Below are 16,605 nucleotides of genomic sequence, written 5' to 3' on the forward strand. Positions count from 1 at the left end.
AGAATGCATGCTTCACTGTTTTATTTAACTTCCAAATCATTTTAATAGTCTCATGAAAGTCTAATAAATGACAAAAGATTGACAAAATATGAAAAAAGTAGTTGCAGTACACCCACGCATACATGTTTGTAATTTAATTTAGAAAAACATACATGCCATGTATTTAGAAAGGAAAATATTTGGAATGTATGTGTCTGCATATCCCAGTGTGTCCCCCACATTGTCCCAATTATTTTACAATAATTAAAAAAAAACCATAAAAACAAAAACAAAAACTTGAGGAGAATAGAATGAAGAGTCTTAAACAGTTATCCAGGTTTTTTTGCTTGGGCTTTTTTTTCCAGTACTACTTGTTATGTAATGCTCATTCAACAGTATTGACCGTACTGGACCAGTGATGAAAATATTTTATAAAAAAATAAATTTGTTTCCTGTTGTGATTTCTATTGCATCTTTTCCTTGTCTTTTTTTCTGACCAGCCTGCTCTTGTGCCATGCCCTAAATGATATCTATCATAGGTGAAATTTGAAGGATTTTAGGTTATATCCTTCTAATTATTTTTTTTCCCAACAAGAATATGAAAATTCTTTGCATTTTGACATATGTCTAAAGCAATGGAATAACATATAGACTGTGCTGTTCAAGTGGATGTGGGTTTTTTTGAATTGTGATGGCTAGATGACAATATTGATACTTTCATTTCTTTCAGGCTGCTTTTATTCTACAAAATCTCCTTGTGATTCCAGTTCCTACAGAAGATGTGAAAGATTGTATTTGGCAAGTGAGTGATGGTTATATTTGATGGGAAAGGTCATAGTGTCACAGAGAGACATTATCTGATATAAAAGCTTATGTCAGTATACCTGTAAAGTATAAACTTAAATTACATGTCTAAGGTGACATTTTGGAACGAGAAATATATGAATAGACAATTTTTTTTCAAACTTCCAGCAAGCTCAGGAAAAGAACCAAAGCTAGTTTGTATATATGTTGCATTTCATGAATATAGTATATTTGGGCTCCTAGGAAATTTGCTTACATACGTAGTTCCATTAACGTTTTACGATAGAAATTGGTCATTTATTTTACCGACACTTGGAATGCAGCATGTTTTGAGGTGAATGAGGAAGAAGAAATTCGAGACTGTGACAATTAGAAAATGTTTTGAAAGAAATAAGTATTTGAAGAGAAACAACACTTTCCAAAAAAAGATGAAGCAGGTTATTGCTTAAGTCAATCTAACTGCGTCTTAAAAACATACCCTGTTGTTCAAAGCAGGGGGAACTAGAACAGGTTGCTTGGGACTGTGTCCAGTTGGGTTTTGAATATCTCCAAGGACAGACACTCCATAACCTCTCTGGGCAACTTGTTCTAATGTTTGACTACCCTCACAGGGAAAAAGTTTTTTCTAAAGTCTAAGCAGAATTTTCTGTATTTCAATTTTTGCTCATTGCCTCTTGACCTGTCACTGGATGCCAATGACAAGGGTCCGCAGGGAAAAAGTTTTTTCTAAAGTCTAAGCAGAATTTTCTGTATTTCAATTTTTGCTCATTGCCTCTTGACCTGTCACTGGATGCCAATGACAAGGGTCCGTTTGCCTTTGCTTCTTCTCATCGGATATTTATATAAACTGATAAGATCTCCTGGAGACTTTTCCAGTTCTGATCCTGAGTCAGTCATCTCATGTTACCTTCAGCAAGTCTGGTTCATTTTACATAAAGATCTCTGGATCTTAGTTTCCCATTTTTCACTTTTTGTAGCCTTGATACACCCGTTCTTTCTGTCCATCTTGCTCCTTCCGATATGTGAGATTGTACCTGTATGACAACAACGGCACAGTGTTTTTTGAAGAAATTTGCAGATGCAACCATATCCTGTTTTATCTGTTCCTTTCTGCAAAAGATCAAGTTAGTACTGAAAATAGTGCCTCTATTTTACTAGGATAAGTTATCTGTGATTCAGCTGCACTCAAAATGAATTATGCTACTTCTTGCAGAGCTGCATTTTACAGTACGTCTTATCTTTCCTTTACATCTGATCATAAAAGAAGATTTTCAAGTAGTCTTATGAATCTGTCCCTTCTTGCAGTCTTCTTGCTTATTACTTACATTTTATCGATATAAATAGTAATTCTTTCAGTTCATAATAGCAGGGAATTTACAAGGGGCAGCCATTGTAACTTGTCGATACAAACTCTATTAAAAGTTGCTTTTTAGTCTTTTTAAACTTGTCAACGACTATGGTGAGGTGACAAAAATTGAATCCAGTTGCAGAATTCTGGATGAATTCCAGTGCAATTAATAGAAGCTTTGAATCAATGTGATTCTTATTAAGAAGTGCAATTTAATGGAAATTGCTCATCACTTAGTGAGTGCTCATGCTGAAAGTTATTATCAAACAACACTTTATGGTAACTGTAAATTAAAACTGTTGAAATTACAAAAAACAATTAAAGTTGTACAATACCACCAGGTTCAAATTCTATATTTCAGAGCTACATTTTTTTCCCTTGCACTGAATAAGATGGTTTGTCTGTTGACCGTAATGCAAGTTCAGATGAGAACTATAAGTGCATCTGGGTGAATAGTAGGAATAATGTACCATAGCCAAAGTAGAACATTATCATTTTATCCATTAGGCAAATAAGGCAGGAAAAGAAAAGGCTGTTAATAGTTTGTAGGCCAGTATCTTCAAGAGAATGTCTATAGTGTTGCTGTTATCTAGTTGATCTGCTTAGGAAATTTTTTGTCATGATTAAAGTCAACATGTGTAAAGTATTCTAAGACTGCAACATACTTCTTATATGAAGATTGCTGAAGTCAGAGTACTTTGTGAATGTAACTCTTTCAGGGCCCCCGTTGTACAATGAAGTGTCTGGCATAGCTTTTTAAATGGGCAAAGACAGTTCTGGATAGTAAAATTTTGATTAAATTTAACAAAATTTCCGAAGTATGCATTTGTCATAGTTGATACAGTCTTAAGTATATTGCTCTCAGTGTATGAGTACAGTTTTATAATTCATAGTAAAGAGTTTTACATTAAATACTACATTCTTCTTCCAACTGTCATATCTGATTCTCCATTAATTGATATTAAAAGGCAAATAGTGAAAATTGTCTGTATATTACAGAAACCAAAAGAATGAGCAGTAGCTATCCAAAACTCTGCATATAACTTACCCTGTAACACAAAATAGTTTTACTGCTTCTACTTGATCTGTTTTTTGTTTTGTTTTGTTTTCTTGCAACGTAAGCCTGTATTTAGTGTAAATGGAGGGAGATCTAGAGCCTCTCGGGAACAACAAAAAAAAAAAGTGTTTTTCATATTACTTATTTGCAATTGATCTACCTCTGCTCTTTCCTGACTGCCAAAGAAAGTTTCTGATTAGCACTGACAAATTCTCTTTCCATAATTTTAACTAGTTTCTTTTTGAAGTCCTGCAAGATGCCTCTTAAAATGGCCTTGCAGAATGTAATTGGTTTGAATTGGTTCTTTTGCCAATTAACACATCTTATTTTTATGGTCACTCTAAACCAGGTTATGTTGTAGCTTCATAGAACTTCTTGTTTTCTTCTGTTACTGTAGAAAACACTGGACAAATACTGTAAAAAAGGCAGTCAAATCAAACTTTATTTGAAATAAGACTTACGAAGCCTTTCTTTCCAGGTGTAAATCCACTTCTCTAGAAAGTTTTCCCTGAAGTCAGTATTTAAAAAGAAATGACTGAAAACCATTCTTCAAAGAGACTTTATTTCTTTTTATGCCTTGTGTTCTAAATAAATCTTTTATCATAGTGGATCGCCATGAATAGATGTAGTATAATAGCAATATGCTTTAGAACAGGATGACCTTTTCAGGATATTTACTCTTATTTTATTGTGAGTGTGGCCTTTTTTCTAAAGAAAACTTTTGCATTAGTTGATAAATATAAGTAGAATTAAATTGGAAATTAAAATTGTAGTCTGTTGTATACACTGTGTTAAAACCAGTTATAGCTTTCTGTGGCTTTCTATTTAGCTGTTAACAAATTTCTCAGGAGCTAAATAACTACTTCCATTTTGTGAGATCACTACAGTTTTTGTAATATATTACAAATTTGCTAAGCCTCAATAAAATCTACATTTGATTTTTTGAATCAGTTAGTTATAGCCCATAAACCAGCTATGTGTATACACACTTACACAGTATTAGGCTTAATTTGGGTTTCTTTGACAGTTTATTCTGTGTAAAAAAAAAAAAAAAAAAAAAAAAAAAAAAAAAAAAAATTCTTAAAAGGAATTATCTTTGAATTTCATGCCTTCAGGGTCCCTGTGTACAGGATGAAGAATCTGGCCTCTCTCAGACAGGAAGACCCGCGCTTAAGGCCCTTTTGGATCACTGTCAGTTCTATGAGCATGTGAATCAGATGGTGAAACACTGTTACCTAGGATGTTATATGTTTGATTTGAATTCTTCCAAGGAAGACGACGTCATCATAGAAAAAGGTGGTATAACTGGTAAGTGATGTTAATATAATCTTGTAGTATTTTAAAGCTACTTAAATAACTTCTAGTTTTAAGTAACTTACCTCAAATAATTCTTACTAAAAATGAAACTGAAAATGAATATATAAGCCATGAACTTAAATATGTTAAATCAAAATATTGCTCTGAGGATTTAAGAAGTAGATAAGTCACTAGTTTAACATATCTCAGGAAAAAGAAATGTATGGACTGTTTCTAAGACTCCTGTTTCTTGACGTGTTCAGCTTTAAAGATACATGAGTAGGAATGGGCTCTAATATGCTGAAGTTAGGTGCATTTGGATATAATTTAATTCATAGACTGATTAAATTTAATACTCATATTGGATTGAATTTTTTTTTCTAACCTGTATACCCTTGGAGTATTTCAGATCTAACTTTATATTGAGTGATCATTTTCTGAACAGTATTCTAAGTCTTACTATGATGCATTATGGGAACCCACATTCTTGTCCAAATATATATTTTGATCTTAAGTTTAGAAAGCTAGGAAATTCTTCAGAAAGCTCAATTAGTAAAAACTGTTCAAGGGAGAGAAAATTAATAAGCTCATTCTTTTTGTTTTCTTTCTGTTTTGCATGCCTAAGTTTCTGTATTTCCATCTTCTAAGGGCATAGTTTTAAACAATTCTAGTAGGTCTGCTTCTGTTAAACTCATGTTACAGAAGCATGAACAGAAGAGGAATGCTATTTCCCCTACTAAGTTATGACTTTATGACAGAACCAAGGAAAAGAAATATTCTTGCATAACTCACTGAGTTATCAGAGAATTAGCTCAGCAGTATACAAAATTCCAGCCATAAAAATTCTCAGTTTCTTCTGTGTCTGCTTTGTTTATCTGTAAGTGTAATTTTTTCAGTCCAACACCTCCTCCCATGGTCCTCTTATTTGTGCCTCTTGGTAGTTCTGTTGGCTGATGCAATGTCATATTTAAGAGCAACTCAACTCCAGGATTGTAGAACTTTTCAGTGAGCAGTTGAGATGTTTTATCAGGTCATTGAGAAGCAACGTGTCGTGTCCCATCCCCCCCCCCCCCCCCACACATCTTCTACAGGGGGGAACAAACTCTAGGGGAAGAATCCTCTATGATATTTCAGGAACAAGGAACTAAATTTTTGTCTATATAAAAAAGGGAGGACAGTACAATGTTTGCTTCATCTCTGAAACTATAGTGCTTTGAAAGGCTTCGAAGTCCTTCATTCGTATGTTCAGAATTGTGTTGTTTATCTGTAATAACCTGTTTCTGCTTTTTAATAGGTCCCTTGTCCCAAGATTTTAATAGAAGATCTTGCTTTGGTTTATCGTCCTGAAACTATTTTTTTGGCCTTTTTTTCCCCATATATTTTCCTTATATCTTTCAGAAATATAAAAAAATCACATCTGCAAAGCTATGTTAAAAATAAAATTAGTTAGCTAAGTTTGGTAATTAGCTAAGATACGTATAGGACTTCTACTTTTGTGGGTCTTGCACTCGGAATCTGTGTAATCTAGTGCTTTATTCTTTGTTGTTTTCTTTTCTAAATGCATGAAAGCCTCAAAACCTATTATTGACATGCTTGTGCTATAAAATTTTAGCACTTTTTATTCTGAAACAGATTTACAAAGTAATTCTGCCTTCATTATATTTATGAATATGGGTTCTTTTGAAACTGCTTCTCTTAAAATGCGGATTTGAGGTTTTTTTGAAGACAAGGACATCTGTTCATTATGTTTGTGCTGTGAGACTCCAGTATCTTCAATACTTTTGTACTATTGCATTTTAAATAAAACTAAGTCTGAAGGCTATGCACTGCATTTTGAGCCAAGTGTAGATTTTTCCAAACTATTTTATGTTGCAGCTGAAAATCGTATTTTATTTAATTTCTGTTTATTCAGGGGATATATGCTGGATAAGAATTCATAGGTACAATGTGTGAAAAATTATATTCTGTGATCTGAGAAGGATAACTATGGTTGGCTACTTTTCTATTTCATTGAAACAATCCTTTGAAAACCTTGTTAACTCTCTGCTGGTCTTGTAGTAATGAAAAAGAAATCTTTCTTTCTTTGCTTTTGATATTTATTCTTTTTTTCTTACAGATTTTGATGATTCTCTTAATTTTTGGAAGGCCCCATCCAGTCAAAGCCGATCTTCACATTCTCAATCAACATCTGAAACTATGGTAACTTACAGAGTAATCTATTTATTTTAATATAAAGTTGATCATGAAATGCTTTGAAGAAAATTAGCACTCTTACAAATACTAAAAAAGCCCAACAAAGCGCAAAACAAAACTGAAATGAAACTGAAAATTAAAAAGCTGAAACTAAGTTGAAATTTACTCTGAAGTAGCCTTAGTATGCTAAACAAAACTTTTATGATTATTTACCCAAGCAAAAATAAATAAAATAGGTTACCTTAACTAGTTAAATGTGTAAGGCAGTGTTGAATTCTGTAGCTTCTCACAGCAAGATGTGTTCTCTAGAGATTACTTTGTAATTGGCTTTATTGACAAAATGAAGTCATCCCCATCTATAGTTGTCACTTCTGCTGCTTTGATCCAAACCGTCCTTTCAGAGTGAACCTATATTTACACTACACAGCTACAGAACTGAATCAGTTGAAACTACAGAAGTATGTTGTGTTAAAATTACATTCTGTGTCATAATAAACTCTGGATTCTGAAAATGCTTTTATAAAACATAAAAAGTGGCACAAGCATTTGCAAGACCCAAAATAGACATGAAAAACGAAAGAAAACAGGTGGCTGCTTGAAAATTTTGTTTCTGGCTAGGATGATTAGTGCAATGAAAGGCTGTAAACATATGCTGTCTTTCAAGATGGCAAATGCAAAGAAAGAGAAATTGAAATACATTCTTTCAGTTCCAGAGTAGATTTGCAATATTGGATCAGAAATCCATCACTGAAATCCATTTTTATAACTTTATATTTCGTAAAAAAAATTTGATTTATGAATAATCATCTAATTTAATATGGAAGCCATAATATCATGGCTCAGAATTTTCTGTTAAATAGAAGTGCTGATGTGAGAAAGACTCTTAAAGCACAAGATACTATCTTATTTTATCAACTAAAGTCATTATGCCCAGTTTTGCTGTGGATCGTGATAAAAATAAAAACATAAAAAGGCCAGTATTGAAATTTTGTCTCAAAATATTTCACAACTATATTTTTTCCTTACTGTTTTGACTCTATAAATGTGGTCCTGTCTAGTACTGTTACCGTTATCTGGCATGTTTTTAACAGTTGAGAAAAAAGTATAGTCCAGTTTTAAGCTAAAATTTCTCATTTTCACAAATTTTATTGATGAATTTTACTTTCATTTATCTAAACCAAACCAAAACAACCCTCCCCTCCAAAAACCTTAGGGTTATTTTAACACAAATTTTCAGATTTGAATATTTGAAACTAAAATAAATGAAAGTGCATGTAAATCAGAAAGTAGATGCTAACATGAATACTGCTTAAAAAAAAATTTACAGAAGAATCTCAGGTTGTTTAAAATTTTTTCCAAATTGCTTTTTACTGAATAAATTGGGTGCCACTTTATTATAGGAAAAGAAGTTGAACAAATTTCATCTTGTTTTGTTCATGTTACTTGAGGGAAAAATTAAATTTCTTATCAAGGTGAGTGTCTAATTACTTAAAGTTGTGCTTGAGTTCTCATGAAGAGTTGAAGAGTTCATTACATGAAATTGCTTTAGCTTCAGTAGCTTAAAAAACAAAAAAGGGAAAAAATAATTTGGAATCTACTAGATCAAATGAATGTATTTTTATTTATATGTGTAAAGTAACACAAAAAAAGTAAAGTAACAAGTCATTATTTAAAGCGTAAAGTACAGTGTAATACTAAGATACACTCATTTGTATCATATAAGGATTTCACACAAAAACTTTGATTGTCGTTTATAGAAGGTAATTTAATTTCCATTTGTCCTTCATGGACGTTTTTAGCAGCTGAAAACTCCTTTTTTTGTGGTGTGCTTACCTTTAAAAAAATACCAGTGCCGATATGACAGATAGTAAGTTTCCAAGCTGGAAGGCAAGATGCAGAAGTCTGATGTTCCATTGCCAGTATTCATTAGGAGAAAGAAGACAGAGGAAGGGAACTGAGGCAAAATACAAACTGTATTTCAGAGGGCAGTTAACAACTATTAAGCATTATCTAGTAAAGTTTGGAAACACTTTCCGGTGATTGCAATTTATTCCTGTATCTCTTCACATTCCTACAGTTTGGCCCAAAGCTTTCCATTTTGATGTATGAGAAAAATAAATACATTTATGGAGTTATTAAAAAAAGTTTGTAGAAGTTTGTTTCTAAATTTTATATATTGATGGTACCAGGAAGATGTAGTTATTCCAAGCCCACTAGATGGCACACTTTCCCCATCACAGTTGAAAGGGAGTCTGCAGATCCTATCAAAGGGAATTTTTTCTTTGTGTGTATATGGTACAACAGGCCCAGATAATTGAGAGTTATCAGCTATCAAACCAAGTAGAATTGTTTCTATCGGAAGCTCTTTTCTGATACTTTAATAACATCTAAAAAACCCCCCAAACTTCTGAATATGTCCATATCAATTCATTTAATGAATGTCAGTCGGGGAAGCTGAAACTGCTTTTTGCTTCAGTAAGCCACATTCTGAAGATCTTTGCAGAAGTAAAAGTGATGTCTTTTTACTGAACTATATGAATTAATTTTCTGTGAAGAGAAAATGTTTCCTCAATTTTTTTATATTTTATATTTGAAAACAGTTCTGACAAAAAAGACGACGACACTAATAATTTTCTGGTTTCAGGTTTCATGTAATCAGTACTTTAATTGACCTATCTGCTATCAAAGGCTGATTTCAAACAGGGTTCATAAAACCTTAAATGAAAATGGTATCTAAATTACTTTTTGGCTTCATCTTTTTTCCCCATCCCCTAATTTTTCCCCAATTTGCAGAAAGTAAATTTAAGAAGCAAGTATATTAATAACAGCAGTTGTTCTTTTTTTTTTCTTTAGCCTGTAAAATAGTCTGTCAGAGGTCTTGCAGAGGCCATAAGTACAATTTTGCCTATTTTATAAAGTTAAGAATAGTGATGGGGAATGAAATCAATGATTCAAGGTCATGTAAAAGCAGCAGAGCTGGACTGTCTGTACTCTGTTAACTCGTATGCGCTGTATTTAGTGTCTCAGTGGATTACAGATTTTTGTCAAATTTATCTTTATTTTTCTCTAAACTGGAATGTGGATACTGCAAAAAGTCAAATTCTGAGAAGATTAAAAATCTTTGTCTTTTATAGAATTTGTAGTTTAAACATTCACTCAGGTTATTACAGAGAAAAAAAAAAACTTATTTTGACCAACATGTTTGTTTTATGTTTAGTGCATATGATTGAGAACACCAATTGGCGTGGAGATAACCAACTTGTTTCACATTGTGTAAATACACTAAAGCTGTTCTGTGCCCAGGACTGCTTAGCAAAATGAGCAGTTATTTAAAAACTTGAGATAAAAATGATGCAGGTTAAAGACCTACAGACATTTCACAGATAGCTTTAAGTCATGGCCATTCTTTCCCATGAAATCTCTTGCTACTTTATAAAAATGTATTCTTTATTTTCTGGAACCATGGTTACCAGAATGCTGTACAGTTAAGTGATTTAAACCTTTGAAAAGAGAACTGAATAGAATTAATCACTGCAAGCCTATTAGAGCAATACCAGAGGGATTTTTATACTAGAGGTTAAGAAAAGACCTTTTATTCATATCTAGTAGATTCCAAACAGCAAAACCCTCACATTTCTCCTGTGTTTCCACTTAGACAATTCTTGTATTCTTTTGTATTGGTTCTAATCGTCAGTTGTCATCTCCCCCCCACACACAACCCTTTCGTTCCCCCAATTAAACTCCCTTCCTAAGTCTGTTGTTTCACTGTTAAGCAACAGAATGCTTCATTGCTCCCAGAAAGAACGTGGTGGTAGTAGTAAATATCCCTTACTAGACACAATGTCCCAGTCCCCCAGTTCATCCTTATCAAAGGTGACTTATAAAAGCAGTAATATCTTTTCTTTCCTGGAAGGCACAACATTGTGGAAACAACTTCATTGTGTTACTGTATGTTTTCTGTTAAGGTAGCAAAAAATTTCTGGTTTTAACCCATGTCCCACTGTGAAGCAATTACCAATGAATGTTCCATCAGTGCAGGAAGCTGCTATTTTTCTAACCAGATAAAGCTTTTATTGATTTTTATTTTTTTAACACATCTAAGACCTTATTTTTATTTCTTTGCCCAAAGTGTTTAGACAGTTTTAGAGGATGGAGAGAGAATTGTTGTGTGATGTAGAAGATATTATTTAGTAATATGTGAAAGCTTGTATGAATTCATAATAATATCTTCAAAATTACTCTCAGCATAGCAATAATTCCTTTAGGGTTTTACTTGTTGCAGAAGAACTATATGAACTGTTAGAAGTTGCATTTTGGGTTTGTACTTTTTCTTAAGTTATAGTTTTTGTCATTTATTAGAATGCTTGGAATTGAAGTACAGAGCTGAATAAATGCAGAATTTACCATGTGTCAAGATGGATTGATTTACTCTAATAAAAATAATGGATTTCGATAGCTATTTAAATCAGCAAGCATGAAACTTTAAATAATTTATTTCAATTGGCAAATATGGGATTCATTTGCGTATTCTAAACAGAATTTGAATTTCAGTTGGTCGGTACAATTTGGTACTGCATTTTGCTAACAAGACAATTATTTAGCCAAGCATATCCTAGTGTTTATGTGACCCAAGCTGTATGTGAATCCTGGATTTCAGGCATGTACCCCAAATCTTATTGTAGCTTGTTTTCTGTGTTACAATAACCTTCTGGCTTTTTTGAGCATGCTTGAGGAGAAAGATTCAAGACTAGGATGGACAGTAGTGGGAGACCAAAGGAAAATAGGGAAGAGAAGGGGGTTACAGCATGGAGAGTGGCAGCCTTTAGCGAATGCAGGGACTCTGGTCTCAAGTAAAGATGTGCTGAGAGAAGCCTAACAATATTTGGAAGTGATGGGTGGTGGGATGTGGGGTTAAACCCTGTAGGGGGTGAGAAAAGACTTAAGTAGAGAGTTTTTGTAGCTCAAAATGCTACTGACTAAGTCAAAGCCAAACCTGGAAAGCAGTGATCCAACTGCAAGGGTACAATAGCTGGGAAGGGAGTAATCTGATTTCCTTCCCTCCGCCCTTTTTGTCAATTAAGTCACTTTTGACTTTTCCTTAGGTAAAAAAGTATTCCAACTGATAGTCTAATAAAACTTGAAAAAGAAAAGCTTTGAAATATTTCAGTCATCCTTGGAAAGTTCACTGTGAGGAAAAGTCTAGTAACATCCTTCGTCAAGCTGTGACTGTCTCAGGATTTCATTGGATTCCCCAACGTTCTGTATTCTTTACACTGTGTAGTGACACTCTTGAAGAAAATTTATCTGATATGAATTATCCAGCTAGAAAACAAAATACAGAAGTGAAAAAGTGACCTGACATGGGAGATGCTTATCCCATACTCTGAAACAGGTCACAGGTCTTGTCCTACAAAAGCATATTATTAAGCTGGAGTCTCTAGCTCTTCTGATCTCAAGCTTGTGGTTTTAAACACAGTAGCAAGAACATTAAGAACTTTTGAAAGTATGCAAAATTAATAATATGATAGATAATGTAGAGTTGGTAGAAGGAGCATGGTAGTATAACTGTAAAATTATCTACTGTCATGTAAATATCTTATATCTTCACCATGAAATGAATACATGTAAAGGATCCCAGGACTAAGATTAAGAGAAGTACTCAGAGTTGGAAAGACTCTGGAACTTCAAATTTGGCTGATGACTAATGTACTTGTGATATTTTTATATGAGTGTGTCCTGGTACAAATGGACAAGTGCTCATGCTCTCAGTAGAGCAAATAGTCCATGAAAAATTTGAGTTTAAATGCTTCAGTAATGCCTTTCTATCTTTGTCCAAATGTAGATTGAGTCAATTATATGGATGAAAAAGAAGGATGAAGAGGAGGAATTTCCAGTAACATGGGCATTGATCAGTTTTTAGCTGAAATGTTTCAAGCTGTTCATATTGCACTTCTTTCAATAGTTTCAATTATTGGATGTTTAAAAAATTTATATATATATATACACACACACACAAATAGTGACCAAAATTTAATCAAATTGGTTTTGAACAGTAATTTTTACATTGTTTTTGGTTTTGTGAGTTTGTTGGGTTTGGTGGGTTAGTGGGGTGTTTGTTTCCCCCTAAAGCAAAACATAAATAGAACTCTGCTCTATAAAAGCTGTAATCAATGTTTCCTTTTTATGTCTTTCTAGATTCTCTCTGCATCACCATCACTGGGGAGTGTGACTGAGCTTCAGGCAATGATCCCAACAAATTCAACCTGTTTTATTCCTGAAACTGTGGTCGATCGGCTTATGGCACAAGGTAAGTCAAACTTTGTGTTTGTGTACATAATGATGAATATGATGTATTAGCCCACCCATATTCCAGTATTTGTACATGTGTATAAAGCTTGCGTATTGCTGGAACAATCACCATTGATGCTTCTAGTGATTGTTTTGGAAGACAAACATGAAACACCTTCTTTAAAATGAAATAGGGTGAAATACATTTGACAGAACTACGTGAAAATGGTTGATAATGCTTGAAATGTAACTTAAGACTTAGGTTCTATGTTCTGTTCCTGTCATCCAGCCACCCTTTCAAACCATTCAATTTTGGTAAAGTAGTCATATACGTGCACAAACAAGTGCGTGCACACACACACTCACAGATGTATATATGATTCTCTTTATATGTAGAAAGATAGAAATGTATATAATGTAAAAAAAGATATAAAATTATATATGTGGCAAGAGATAGCTACAAATATAAAATATTTTTCTGTTAAGGAAATAAGTGAAAATGTATATCTTTCCAAATTTACCATTTATCATTAATGGTTATTCGTGCCTTGTAGAAGGAACATTTTATTTCAGAGCTGTTTTAAATAACACTTTTCCTGTATCTGATCTCTTGGTGTGGGGTTTTGAGTTTGGTTTTTTTCATTCCAGAATATACTGTTTTAAATGCAGAGGGAACTTGGGTATTTTATGAAAAAGAAAAAGCAGTTTGTTTTATGTAACTGCTCCAATTAATTTTTTATGGGTTTTTTCCTCATTTTTATTAAACATATTCTAGGTCAAAGTGATACAACCACAACAGAATCTCCAAGACAACATGATTCTCCCATGTCTGCTACTCTGTCTAAACAGCGTGCTGTAGTCACACCTGCCCTTTTGTCAGCTGTTTGCAGCCTTCTGCACAATCTGCTGGTTGTCACACCAAAAGATACTGGAATCTGTCTTCAACAAGCACATTTGCTAACAGCTCTCAGCAGGTATGAGATCAATAAATGCTGAACTGCAAACAAGCTGTAGCAATAGAGGTGAAAAGTTTGAAATGAGATCTGCCAGTGTTTCTTACCAAAACTATTAAATATATTGATCACTTCTTGCTTCTGAAGTGTTCAAAAATGCCTCTTCTTAAAACAAAAGAAAAGAATTTGGATTCTTTCTTTTTTTCACAGAAAAGGTAGTCATATTGGTGATTCCATTAGTGATGTCTGTCTTCTACAGGACTTCTGTGTTCCTCTGGTAATGTTTTAGGGTTTTGTCAAGATGGCCATTTATTTATCCTTTTTGGAGGGGTAATTTTTTTTTTTTTTTTTCTTTAGTGGAACAATACATGATATGGTGAGGTATTCAGAATTACAAATCATTTCAATTAATTTCATGATTTTTTCCTTTGAATTGTATTCAATATTTTGAGGATGAGCCAATGGCTGTCACAATAAAAGAATAAATAACACTTGCCAGATTTGGGAAAGTATTGGATGACAGCCCATAGGGTTTTGTTTCTTTTTTTAAAGAAGGAACCACTTCAAAATAGTCTTCAGATGGTATTCCACGTTTCCACTTGCATCGTAACAAATTCTTTCATCTGTAGAAAGTGTTTGGAAGTCCTGAAGTGAAGCATGAAAATTAGTTCATTTTTTTAAGGTTTTCAAGAGCTTTTGTAGTTGCTCTTCATACTGCAATTAATGGAAAAAAAAAAAGAAAGACCAACCTTGTTTGAATACAGTTTATTTTATTACAGAGCTGTTTATTCTTTTACAGGAAAGAAAACAAGCAATCAAATAGAAAAAAACACAATGTTTACCAGTGCAGTAACACCCATTGGAATTTATGTTTAACTATTTTGAAACAATTTACTGCTACTATAGTTGCCATTGCACTAGCCTTACTCCTTAACCCCACTATTTTAAGGAACTTCTTCATAATTTATTATTACTTTGTTTATTTAAAATGTTCTCTTCTATGGAATGTTAAGTTAGTCAAATGTTTAATTATTTGAGTATATTTCTAACCAGCTTGCTTGATTTTATTTTAGTCTTGTAAGTGCTAATCTGGTTGAGAGATGTATCTTGGAACTGAAAGCTCCATTGGGTCATCCATGTCATATAGAACACGTAAAAGCTCAGGTTAGAGAAGCATTTGTTAATTCATTTTTTTTTTTAATTATTAAATTAATTATGTTTGCATAATCTATATTCCTTGACATAGTCCAGACACACTGCTAAAGGCTGCATTCATGTGAATCTCTGTGCTTTTTACAAGGTTTAAGAGAAAATAAATTGTTTTATATTCAACACAGAACAATTAATTTCTGTATTTGAACTATAGCTGGAACCATTAAACTGAAAACCAATTGTGTTTTAAAAAAACAAATTGAGTTTAGCAGTTACAGAAACCATGTAACAGAATTTCTTTGTACAGTGTTGAAGTATAAGCCAGATACAGTTACTGACACATTTCATATTTATATTCTGCATTAAACCTGGCTGCTTTGCTTTGTCTTTAATCCTGCAGACCCTTACATAGTTCTCAGCTAATTTCGACGTATGCAAAGTGTATAGGGTTACTGCCAATGGAACTACTTTCGTATCAAAATTTAACTCTGTATATATAACATATAGAACATACTATGTTCATGGCACAATACCATTTTAAAGCTTCTGCTGCTCTGTATTCAGATTTACTTTGAAGAAGTACCTGGGTTATAAAGAAATGTGGTTTTGGAGAAATCTTGTGAGAATAAATAAATATGTCAGGAATAGTTTTTTTCCTAAAGCTTCTAATTGAGCTTCTGTTTTCAGGAGATACACATATTTTGGTCACTATTAATGACCATTTTTATGTTTTTCTTTGTGAGCTTCCATATAATGAGAGTCATGACTTTCTCATAATCTACTTTATTCTTTGTCACTAGAAAATTGATTTCACACAGGTGTTTCTAGGCTTGGAATTCTGTTTCATCTTCTACAGTAAAAATTAGGAGAACAATTTTTAATTTATATTATTTCTTTTAAGTGGTGTATATAAATTCAAAATATTATTAATAAGTTGAGGTAATGTGAGTATTTAAATAAAAAAAAATATGTGGAAGATGAAAATACATGGCTTTATTTTGTATCTTTTTAAAAATATTTAACAGGTGTTATTACTACTTCAGTACTTGTCGTCTGTGTCCAGGCTTCTGAAATCATGTTTATTGGTGGACTCCCAGCTTGTAATCCAGGATGAACTGTTGAAACCTCTCTTGGAAAATACCTTCATGATTCTTGCCATTCGCTCCAAAGATGGATTAGGTAATGAAGTACTTTGTTTCCAGTATAGCCAGACAGAGGCAGGTCTTTATTTATGTACCACCTTCATTTAAATTGACAGTTGTTGTCAGGCTTAGCTATCAAGGCTTGTGCACATGTATAAATGGTTTGATTTTTTTCCTGTATTATCTTTGCAGATACTGAATTAACATCTGTACTTCATGAAACGTGGGTAGACTTTTTCAACCTTCTAGCTACATTACTGTGGAAGAGTGGCCAAGTATCTTTTCCATCTGTGACAGCAGCCCTTGCAAATCATTGTAAAGCAATAATTGGTAATAACTATTACTGGATGGGTTTTAACCTAGTAACTAATAAAATGAATAAGCAAATAGAAA

At 33.1% G+C, this 16,605-nt stretch overlaps 1 protein-coding gene across 1 annotated transcript in view; it reads left to right on the forward strand.

Moving 5' to 3' along the window:
• The window catches only part of RTTN (rotatin), an 89,515-nt gene that overhangs the window by 52,100 nt on the left and 20,810 nt on the right, over positions 1–16,605 (forward strand). Inside the window, exons 32-39 of the mRNA XM_035896941.1 lie at positions 710–781; positions 4,304–4,496; positions 6,601–6,683; positions 12,873–12,984; positions 13,741–13,939; positions 14,992–15,082; positions 16,096–16,249; positions 16,405–16,542. Of these exons, the coding sequence (XP_035752834.1) occupies positions 710–781; positions 4,304–4,496; positions 6,601–6,683; positions 12,873–12,984; positions 13,741–13,939; positions 14,992–15,082; positions 16,096–16,249; positions 16,405–16,542 (1,042 nt within the window). The remainder of the gene's footprint in view (positions 1–709; positions 782–4,303; positions 4,497–6,600; positions 6,684–12,872; positions 12,985–13,740; positions 13,940–14,991; positions 15,083–16,095; positions 16,250–16,404; positions 16,543–16,605) is intronic.

Source organism: Egretta garzetta, unplaced genomic scaffold (genome assembly GCF_000687185.1).
Source record: "Egretta garzetta isolate BGI_Z169 unplaced genomic scaffold, ASM68718v1 scaffold126, whole genome shotgun sequence".
NCBI classification, from domain to species: domain Eukaryota; kingdom Metazoa; phylum Chordata; class Aves; order Pelecaniformes; family Ardeidae; genus Egretta; species Egretta garzetta.